This window comes from Zea mays, chromosome 4 (assembly GCF_902167145.1).
Source record: "Zea mays cultivar B73 chromosome 4, Zm-B73-REFERENCE-NAM-5.0, whole genome shotgun sequence".
Taxonomy (NCBI): domain Eukaryota; kingdom Viridiplantae; phylum Streptophyta; class Magnoliopsida; order Poales; family Poaceae; genus Zea; species Zea mays.
This window is the reverse complement of record NC_050099.1, coordinates 105,754,909-105,766,231: the sequence shown is the minus strand read 5'-3', so window position 1 is coordinate 105,766,231 and position 11,323 is coordinate 105,754,909. Positions and strand designations below refer to the sequence as shown.

General features: G+C 45.0%; 1 protein-coding gene across 1 annotated transcript; it reads right to left on the bottom strand.

The window, feature by feature from the left end:
• Nucleotides 1–1,458: 1,458 nt before the first annotated feature.
• Nucleotides 1,459–3,121, bottom strand: LOC103655426 (cytochrome P450 71D8). Its single transcript, XM_008682182.4, has 2 exons — nt 2,196–3,121; nt 1,459–2,127 (listed from the first exon to the last, which is right to left on the bottom strand). Exons 1-2 carry the CDS (start codon nt 3,105–3,107, stop codon nt 1,510–1,512), a joined length of 1,530 nt encoding a protein of 509 aa, XP_008680404.1. The 5' UTR covers nt 3,108–3,121; the 3' UTR covers nt 1,459–1,509.
• Nucleotides 3,122–11,323: the final 8,202 nt, after the last annotated feature.

The window sequence follows — 11,323 nt, the reverse complement described above, 5'->3', positions numbered from 1 at the left end:
TTTGTTTGATTAGTGTGTGTGATTATTATTATTGTTTAGTTCGATTTCATTAATGTATTAGTGGTATATGTGGTTTAGGGATTATGGGTATATTGTATTTAGGCATTAATTTCATATTAATATGTGGTACCATCGACGCTGAAGTTGTTCATTCTATTGGAGGAAAGGCGCATGGACGATATTAACTTGTGAATTTTTTCAATAATATTGGAACTATGACCGAATAGCTAATTTTCTTATTTTCAAGATATTCTATGTTTACCGGTGTGATCGATTCGACAGAATTGCGTTCTCGTGGCGGCTCTTCGTCGCAGGCGAGTTGTGGTAGTAGCAGCCATAGTCGGAGCTATGTACTAGCATGGAGGACGCTATGAGGGAGCAGCAAGAAAGGTTTTGTGAAGAGCTGCGGCAACAACAAATAACATTTCTCCAACAGCAATTAGAGTACATGGCTGCTTACAACGCACAGGCGCAACAAGCAATGAACGTGAGTGTCTTATTTATTCTCAACACGGTCGATATTGGTCTTATAACTAATATATTGTATTTGCAACGGTTTTGGTTTGCAGAGCAGGCACAACAGTAATCATTTGTTTTCCCTCAATTTTAGTCGTCGATGCCACAGTGGGGATTACATGCTCCGCCACCTCCACCTCAGGTGCTTCAATTTAGTTAAGACTTGTCGTTTGTATTAACCTTTTAAATCTTGACTAAACTTGATTTTGTAGGGATCCGGGGTCATGGGCCACAACACGCCACCACCGGTGATACCAGCACCAGGAGGAGCTTATGCAGGGGAGGGAGCTACTACAGGAGAGGTTAGTTTTAAAAATAATTTGTTTGAATAGTGGTCATGTAAACACTGTCGTTATTAATGTCTTCTTTTTTTTTAGAATCCAAACCCGTTACACGACTTCGTCAACGAGTTTTTTGCTTATGGAGGTAGTGGTCACAACTTCAACAACCCCGATATGTGATGGTTTGAGTTTTTCGCTTCTGGAGGGAGTTATTATGTTGTAATGAACTATTTGTGAACTGTGATGTTGTATTTGTGAACTTTGATGTGGTGAACCATTTGTGAACTTAATGTTGGTAAACTACAATGTGGTTGTGAAGAAGTGTGATACAATATGGTCTAATGTTTATGTCATTTTATTGTGATTATATTGTTGATAAAATTGCTGTTTTTTTGCATTTTTTCAAAAAAAATTTCTCTGAAAATGTTAATTTTCGGCGGCCAACTGAGACCGCCAAAAATAAGCGGCTACTGTTTTCGGCGGCCGTTGTTTTCGGCGGCGCAGCCTGGCCGCCGAAAATAAAGGCTTATTTTCGGCTGATTTTTTTTGGCGGCCAGAAACCACCGAAAATAAGCCTAAAACCGCCGAAAATAGCTTATTTTCGATGGCAAAGGCCTTATTTTCGGCGGCTTCTGGCCGCCGAAAATGCATGTGTCTCTTGTAGTGATTACAAGGAACGGGGGGATGCGAAACATGTTTTGTGGTTCATGAATTAATCCGCTGGAATACGAGGAATGGGATGTAAAAGTAGCTTAGCCTTCCTTTTGACAGTAACACCCCACAGCTCTGTCATGTCAATCTCCTCTCCATCTGGCAGCTCCCAATCAAAATGGTACAGGAGGCTGGCCAGAGCGATCTCAGCATTCATATGGCTGAAGCTTATCCCAGGGCACATCCTCCGGCCAGCCCCGAAGGGAGTGAAGTGAAAATCGAGCCCCTTGTAGTCCAACGAGCGGTGGTCACCGTCCAGAAATCTTTCTGGTAGAAACATGTCCGGGTCCTCCCAGTATTTAGGGTCCCTGGAAATAGCCCAAACATTCGTAATGACCATTGTGCCCCGCGGCACGTGGTACCCCTGGATGTCGCGGTCATCCAAGCATACCCTTGGGAAGAAGGGGGCAGGAGGATGGAGTCGCAAGGTCTCTTTGATAACTGCCTTGAGGTACTGCAGGTCCTGTAGAGGCGCCTCATGCACGCTTTGTCGTTGCCCTGACATTGCGCACCGAATCTCTAGCTGCGCCCTGTGCATCACAGCTGGGTTTGCGATTAGTTCGGCCATAGCCCATTGGAGGGTAGTCGTTGATGTGTCAAGTGCTGCACCAAGCACGTCCTGCAGGATTAGAAAGTATAAGTTACGATGAGAGACCGATCGAGCGAGCTAGAGAGCTTATTACTTACTATCAGCGCCGCCCTGATGACTCCATGGTTGAGAGAAACACGCAGGTCGCCCTCCTTCTGGATCCTCAGCAGCACGTCGACCATGTCCTCCTGCTCGGCGCCACCACCAACTTGGCTATCGCTCCTCCTTTGGCTGTGGCTCGCAAGGATGTCGTCCATCAGCCGGAACATCACCTGCCGGTGCCGCTCCGCCTTGCGGCTCCGCGGCAGCATCTGCACGAGCCACGACGAAGGGAACAGGTCGCGGAGGTCGAACAGCGACGAGGGCTCCTGCCCTGCCTTGATCATCCTCAGGAACGCGGCGCGGTTCGGCAGCCGGTCGCCCAAGATGGCGCGCACGGAGGAGTCGGCGACGAACACCTCCAGCCGCTCGTCCATGTCGACGGGCTGTCCCGGAGGCAGGGACGACAGAGACGACACCAGGCGGGCCGCCTCTTCCTCGCGGATGTGGCGGAACGACTCCACGCGCCGCTTGCTGAGCAGCTCTGTCATGAGGATGCGGCGCAGGAGGCGCCAGTGGTCGCCGTACGGCGCGAAGATGACTCCCTGACCGTCCCTCGACAGCTCCTCGATGCACGGGCTGCTCGGCCGCTCTGAGAAGGCGGCGTCATGGCCCTTCAACATCTCCCCCACAGCCTCAGCGGAGGAGACCACGATGGCCGTGCGCTCGCAGATCCTTAGCAGCATCAGCGGGCCGTGACGGAGCGAGAGCTCGCGGATGGTGTGGTGCGGGAGCCCCCGCCGCAGGTGGTGGAGGCTGCCGATCACCGGCAGCTGCCCTGGGCCCGGAGGCAGCCGCTGCGGGCCAGCTTTCTCGCCGCTGAGAAGCAGGACACGGGCTACGACTGCAAGCAGGAAGCAGGAGCCGTAGAAGCACAAGTATGGCAGGCCAAAGTATTCTTCCATGTCCATGGTGTGGTGTTGTTTGCAACAAATATAATGTGCCAATATCACATATATTTATAGCCATGATGACACCCGGAGGCACCATAACTGATGTAAAATAATCATAATCGGCTGGCTGGCTGCAGATGCCGCTGTACTTTGGTTGCAGATTCGATGCCTTGGTTCGTGTCTCTTCCGTGCACACCGTATTTCGGTAGACAAATGCGTACTTCATGGACCTAATAGGCGAATAGGGATGAAAAGAGGCGACAAAATTTTGGTTTCGTCTCGTACCGTATTCAGTTTTAACTGGGACTGTTTTTTATTTGTGCGGAAAACCGAAATGGGACGATATATTAGGAACTTGAACAAAACCGGTTAAATATTTTTCTGTTCGTATTTCTAAAATCCTATTTTTTTAGTCATTTCTTCCGTTTTAGTCCTACCACCAAGATAGGTAGCACAGCAGGCCACGCTAGTCAGCACTTGCGGGCCTATGTAGCAGCCAAATGAGGCGATACTGTCAGGTGATGGCCCGTTAAGCAAAACTATCTCCAGACTCTAGTTCTTTGTCCCACCTATCCCTGCTAGCCCGCCTCGTCCCTAGCCGGGCGTCGCCCGGCGGCCAAACCCAGCCCCACTGCAACGCACCCAAACCCCATCCCTATCGCTATGCTTATATAACTTTGATACTCCTTTTTGTCTGTTACTTATAACGTACATGAATATTGATAAAAAAATGTGATATACTCACGCTTACATAACTTAGGGTGATTCCTATACTCTACCGACGGAGCAATCGGTTTAAGTCGGAAACGCCTTAAGTCGGCGCGATATGCTCATGCTTGCATACTTGAGGGTGACTACAACACCCTACTAACAGAGTAATCGGCTTAAGTCAGAAAAACCTTAAGGGCCTGTTTGGGAATACAGTTTTAAAATACTGTAGTTTTGAGATACTATAGTTTACAATTGTACATGACATAAATACTACGGTATTGCTTTACCACAATAAAACTACAGTATTGTTCAAAACCGAGATCTGTTTGGTTCTATTGTAAAACAAAGTATATGTAGAGAGAAGAGAAGAAAACTGAGGTCCTGAGTGAAGTTTCAAAAACTCCAAAAATACCGCAGTTTTTGGTAAACCATGGTATTTAAAACTGAGTTTTGACTCTACAAACCAAACACCTTTTGAGCTCCAATACTATAGTATCATCAAATACCATAGTATTGTTTCAAAACTGCAAAAATACTACAATTCCAAACAGGGCCTAAGTCGACACAGCGCGCTCATGCATACATGAACTCTATAATGGGCCATCTCGACAAGAAATACCAACTCAATGAAAAGTGTTTTCTGTTCGAACGAATCAAAATTTGTCTTCATTACACAATTACTATGCAGGAGCGTTCTCGCAGGGGACCTTGCTAGTAGGATCACCAGAGGGAGAAGGTTTACTCATACCAGCGGACGCAACAAGAACGTTAGTAACAATGTCCTCACGCACCACAACACCAGGTCTTTTCATCAGGATTCGACCAGCACGAACAACTTTGTCCATCGCTTTATCACATATTGCTTTCATGATACCATGGTCATCCTCTAAGACCTTAATGCCGCGACGAGCAATTTCCATCTCATGCGAAACAAGTTTCTTCGAAGGATGCAATTCTTTGATGACAAAATCTCTTGAAGACAATAACTTATTAAGCCATGAATGTAACACCACAGGTGTTACTCAAGGTTTTCCCCTTAGTACCCACATTGTGACCATTATCACATGTGGATTAAATTGAGCAAAAGACACCAAATTTGAGAAGAAAAACTTAATCAAGTCTTTTTCATCTCAAGAACCATACCCTAACCACATCATGCACCTCATAGTGAGAAAATGCTCAAACCCTAGAACTGCCCTATTTAAGCAAATTGAGTACTAAAGGGAGCTTTAGTAGAAAGGCTAGGTGTTGGGGACTTGTTCTCAAAAGCTATGAGTTAAGAACAAGGCAACACAAATGTTAATGATTAAGGGTCTTCGTCCTTCGAAGCATTATCTCACTTAGGATATAATAATCTTCAGACGAAGGTCATAAAGGACGTACCTTCATCATCTCAGTATGTAATAGAAAATATGAGCATAAATTACATATGAAGAATACGAATAATCATCTTAAATCATCAAATTATTTATATTCTCATTGAATAATCATGAATAAGCAGTAACGATATCAAATTACATTTGTACATTCGGCTTGATAGAAGGTAAGAATCCAAGTGTGACGTGCGAGTGAATACAAGTTAGCGTGAACAGTACGGTGCTACTGTTCATCTATTTATAGGCATAGGACGCATCCTGTGTAAAATTACATGCATTTCCTTGACATTTATATTTGACTAAGGGATAATCTATCGAGGACTAGACAACCTTTTCCCCTTTAAGCCGGTTTCATTTTACACCGCTACGTCGAAGCTTCTCCATACGTAGCTTCGGAACTTGTTCATCCTTCTCCTAGACCGCGCCTTTCATATCATATACACCTTCATCCCGAGGCCGAAGGTCCCTGTGAATATATTATACTTTGAAAACATGTTAATCATGTTTTTGAGGACCTTTAGAAGATGAAGGCCCCCAACAGTAGCCCCTCGCAGTATTAATTTGTTCTTGTAACAACGAATTCAGACTGCGATGTGAACGAAGGCCTTAAGCCGAAGGTCCGAAAAAACACCTTCCCTTCGCTAGAATAGCGAAAGTCAATGACAAATGGGGCCCGCCAAGTTGCAATGCACTAGCCATATAAATAGAATCCCACAACGGCAGCATTTGATGCGCCATTTCTATTGCTTGCGTTATTTTCTCAGATTTTTAGCTCTTGATTATTAATTCTCGCCTGATTTTTGAGCTTCGTCCTAAAGACAAGTGTTTGTTCCATATCTGAAGAGATGTCTGAGGAGAAGAAGATATCCGAGGAGAAGATGTATGAGGAGAAGAAGGTTGCAGATCCTTTTATTGCTAGGTTCTACGAATCCATGGCAAAAAAATACAGAGAAAATCACAAAGCAAATAATGGCAGATTTATCTGAAGATTCTGATGACATGATGAATTTGATGTGGAAAGTGGAGATGAAGATTCTGAGGACTAGCCCTGGCGACCAAGCCATACCATGTTCGAAAAGTCGACTATTAAGCAAAGTCATGTTGACGCTATGAGACGAAGATACTTTCGTGACATGTCCATTATGAGGGTTGGAGGAGATAGCACCGCCCCTGCTCCTGAAGAAATTGAGGTGGTTATTTACAAAAGCTTTTTGAAGGCGGGTCTCCGGTTCCCATTAAGCAGATTTTTGGTTGAAGTACTAAAGATATTTCAGATCTTTCTTCATCAACTTACTCCCGAAGCTATAATTAGAATGGGCTTATTTGTTTAGGCTGTAAGAAGCCAGGGGTTGGAACCGAGCGCGAAGTGATTTTGCAGTATGCATGAACTTTTGTACGAGACGAAGGCCACCGACAAGGAGCAGTATCACAACAACTTCGGTTGTTACGGATTCATTGCTCGCTCTAATGCAAGCTACCCGGTTCCAACATACCGGAAAAGATGGCCCGGGGCCTGGATGGAGGAATGGTTTTATGTTAAGAAAATCTAGTTGAGAGGGAGGATATTAAGGAAATTATCCAGCGCCCCATCTGGTCTCGCTTCGGCCTTCGAAGGCCGAAGGTGGCTATTGAAAGTGATGCCGAAGCATGTCAGAAGGCTTTTAGCAATGTCTGTGCTTTCATTGGCACAAGAGATATAATTCAAGAGCACATAGCCTATAGAGTATGGCCACTTGTGGACAACTGGGAGATGCCGAAGGAGACTACTGCTGAATCTAGAGAAGGTGGACTAGTTCGATTGAAATATACCTTCAGGTTCATGGACCGGTTTGATGAATCGAATGACGACTAGTTGAAATGCATTGAAGCTACTAGCGATGAGTTGCTCAGGGCATACACCAGGGCCGAAGATGATGCTTTGTCCTCAGCCTTCGGGGGTCGGGGCAAGAAGAGATTGAACAGGGTTTTGATGCAATTGGCTTCGTATACCCTGATTACTGCTACCCCTTGTGGAGGCAAGGAAGAAAGAGAAAAATTGTCGTTTGGGCCACCAATGTTGTGCCGAAAGGCAAGAAATTGAAGGTTTTGACCCACTAGCCATGATATATCGAAACGGCTGTAGTGCCTGAATTTGGTGAAGGGACCTCCTCTGCTATCGAAGTCGCTCCCGCCGAGGCTGAAGCCGAAGGTTCGACTGTATTGTCGAAGGCACCTATAGTCGGGTCAGCTGAGGCCAAAGAACCAGAATTGGAAAAAACAGTGCTGCTGCCAAAAATTCTGAGCCCACCGGTAGAGACGGAATTGCCGAAGGTGACAAAGGCTCCCGCCACAACACCCAAAAGAAGGAGAATGGCCAGCGTGCTAGACACTGTCATATAAACTACAAAAGCATTAACTCCTCTCCCGCGAAGAAAGTTGCCGAAACTTCTACGGCCGAAGCTGAAGCTGAAGTTGTACCTTCAGTGCCTGTTGAGGCGAAGCCCGCTGCAACTGAGGAAGGGGTTGAACAAGAATCTCTAGGTTTTGACATAACTACGGAGAAAGAAATAGCCGAAGAAGCTAAATTTTCTGGTCCCGAAGCTATGTCCGAGAATCTTGATTTTATTATTCTTCATGCTTCGGGAAAGAGGTTATCTGAAGGGGAGATTGCAGAGGCCAATTATTATGCCCGAAAACTGAAATACCCAAAAGGGGCTTTGGTGTTTAATGGTACAGACGAAGATGATTTCTTATACTGTCTCCCGAACAACAAAGAGATATCTGTCTGCCGGGAGATGGCTAAAAGTATAGGATTTCCGAAGCTCGACGTAGGCCTTTCCGCCATGTCAAAAGATGACCTCGCGGACAGCCTTGCATACAATAGCCTGAAGGTACATAATTTGTAAACTTAAAGTTTAAGAATTTGAGAATAAGGTTTTTGTTCTCATGCTAAACCTTTATCCTTCTTTTTTACAGGGCTTAATTCTGAGCAATGCCCTGAGGGCTCAAAAGAATGCGGAGGATGAAAGCTGCACGATAGCCCTTGGCAACCTTCGATCAGAGGTAATTCAGCTGAGAAACGAAGTTCTGGAGAAAGACAAAATTCTAATTTCATTGGCGAGTAAAATGAAGGAAGATGAGGCAAAATTCAACACCCAGGCCAAAGCTCATAAACCGAGGTTGAAGACCTTCGGAAACAACTTGCCGAAGCTAATGAAAACTATGAGGTCGCAAAGGCTAGCCAAGAAATCAGTGAATGGTGGAAGGCTAAACTAGAGAAAAATATTGAGGAGCTTCGCGAATCCAAAGAAAGATGTTTTGATCCTTGGATTGCGTGAAGAAGTTAAAAACTAGCTTTTCCAATGTGGGTGCTTATTCCTGTGAGGAAAATTGTATCTGAGGCGACCCTGAGGGCGTTATTGAGTGGATAAGCGGGGAAGCCGAAGCTTTTGAGGTAATCCTGAACGATCGTGGGGATATTTGTGCTTTCTCCGGCACCCAGGGGATCGCTGCTATTCTAGAGAAGGCTGGATGCGATCACGTCAAAGCTACAGCCCAGGCCGAAGCCGCCTTCTCCATAGACGACATAAAAGATCCTTCAGCCGAAGCGACTTTAATGGGCGGAAAGTTTTATTCTGATGTCTGGGTGAACGGTGGCCGGGAATTGGCCAATGAAATTATAAAGAAGAATGAAAAAGACACCCATGATGCCCGAGAAGAAGCTAGGCGAGCTGAAGAAGCTTCTGAACGTGAAAGGCACATAGGTATTGTTTTTGAATTTTGGCTTCGATACTTACTTTGTGGCTTCGAACTAATAGTTTACCTACTATAGTTGAGCTGTCACCACTGCCGGAGCCGTACAATCCCCTGGCTGATCCGGATATGAAGAAAGCACTGGATGTTATAAGCATTGCTAACTCCATTATCGACGAAGTCGTTGATAAACTATTGAACAAAGCCGCAAAAAAATTCTTAGGGAAGATTAGACTTTATTATAATAATACTTTGTAATATTTGATGTATGAAACAATTAATCAGACATGTGAATTTCTATAATATATTTCTTTATGGTGCATGAAATTTACACACGTACCATTTTTGAGCCTTCGGCGAAAAAACACCTTCCCTTCTTTTCATGCTTTGTAAAGAAAGAAATCCCTCCTTTAGTAAGTCCAATATAAACGTATTTCCCAAAGTTCGCTTCGTGCCTCAGCACGTTTCCTTTGTACCAAATTATTACCAAAGATTTGCTTCGTATACAATCCTTTTTTGTTGTTGATGCGATATGATGTATGATGTAATGTTATGGGAAATGATATGATGATATGATGCATAAACGATGGTGATGCCGAAGACACACACATGCACCCACTCTAGAACACACAAGACTCTGCATCCCCTTAAGAACATCTTTTGAGTCTTTTAAGCTCTGCATCCCCATAGAAACAACTTTTGAGCTTCTTCACCTTCTATTTCGGTGGCATTTAAGCTCTGTATCCCCTTAGGAACGACTTTTGAGCTTCTTCACCTTATATTTTGGTGGTTTTGGCTCTGCATTCCTTTAGGAACAACTTTTGAGCAGAAAACTTACGTTGCGCTCCCTTAGGAACGACTTTTGGCAACTTAAGAACTTAATTTTTGGCTCTGCATTCCTCTAGGAACGACTTTTGAGCAGAAAACTTACACTACGCTCCCTTAGGAACGATTTTTTGTGGCTTCAGAACTCACTCCGTTCCCTTAGGATTGATTTTCGAGCTTCAGAAAACTGCGAGGAAGGCATATTTTTACTCATTAATGTAAGCACAATTATTACAAGAAATTGAAACTTAGTCCTTGACTACTTATTTCTTACAAAAAATGGCATAAAAGATAAATATGCATTAATAGTAGGATATTCTTCAGTAAATATGCTTCGATTCTGGTACAATACTGTTGACTATACGAGCTTCGGAGTCCTACCGAAAGTTGCGCTGCTGTTGGGCATGTTGGTGCCCTTCTAGCTGCTAGCTTTGGGTGTGAGTAGGTGGCAATGATGGCGGTAATGGGAGCTGGGCCCAGGAACCTTGTGAATGACTTGCCAAAGCAACACAAGCTGCAGGTTGATTAGCTACGTATTCTGGTACATAGGGAGAATAGCATGAAGCAGTATGTAAGACCTGCTTCGGCTGATTCTGCCGCGCCTCTGCTTCGGCAATCTCCTTTTGCTTCTGGATGGTGACCTGGTATGTTCTTGTAGTGTGGCCCTTGTCTTCACCATAGAATAAGCAATTGAGCTTTCTAGGGTGATCCCCATACCTTCCTCTGAAGCCCTGCCACCCCTGCCCCTTGGGGCTGGTGGCCTGAAAGAGCTTTGTTGTTGTCCTGAGGATTGAGAGCTGTGTTGTGGCCTTTGAAGCTGGCCTCCTCTATCATCACTCTGGCTGGAGTTTTGGATTGACCTGACATGCCTTGGGTGAATTCTTCCTCTTAAGCCCCTAGTCATTTCAGAAAACCTATAAGCTTCTTCCCTTCTCTGGCGAAAATCATTATCAGCCCGGATATACTCATCCATCTTCTGAAGAAGCTTCTCCAGGGTCTGAGGGGGTTTCCTAGCAAAGTATTGAGCCATAGGTCCTAGCCGAAGCCCTTAGATCATGGTCTCAATGACAATTTCATTGGGAATTGTGGGCGCTGGTGCTCTCAAAGGCAAGAACCTCCGGACATACGCCTAAAGGTATTCCTCATGGTCTTGTGTGCATTGGAACAGAGCCTGAGTAGTGACCGGCTTCGTCTAAAATCCTTGGAAACTGGTGATCAGCATATCCTTCAACTTCTGCCAGGACGTAATTATTCCTGGCCGAAGAGAAGAGTACCAAGTTTGTGCGACATTCTTGACTGCCACGACAAAGGATTTCTCCATGATTGCAATGTTGTCCCCATATGAAGATATGGTTGGTTCGTAGCTCATTAGAAACTACTTCGGGTCAGAATGCCCATCATACATAGGAGATGGGGTGGCTTGTATGATGGGGGCCATGGGGTAGCCTGCAGTTCTGCTAACAGAGGAGAAGCATCATCAAAAGCAAAATTTCCATGATGGAAATCATCATACCATTCATGATCATCATAGGAATTGTCCCGACGAAGCTCTCTGCATTGAGGTCTTCAATCCTGGTCATCTTGAGTGAG

What these genes read in the sequence shown, in the direction of transcription:
- LOC103655426 (XM_008682182.4), bottom strand. Translation starts at nt 3,107, where the DNA reads ATGGACATGGAAGAATACTTTGGCCTGCCATACTTGTGCTTCTACGGC. An exon ending in TCATCAGGGCGGCGCTGATA is followed by an intron (nt 2,128 to 2,195) that starts GTAAGTAATAAG and finishes CTAATCCTGCAG; the next exon opens with GACGTGCTTGGTGCAGCACT.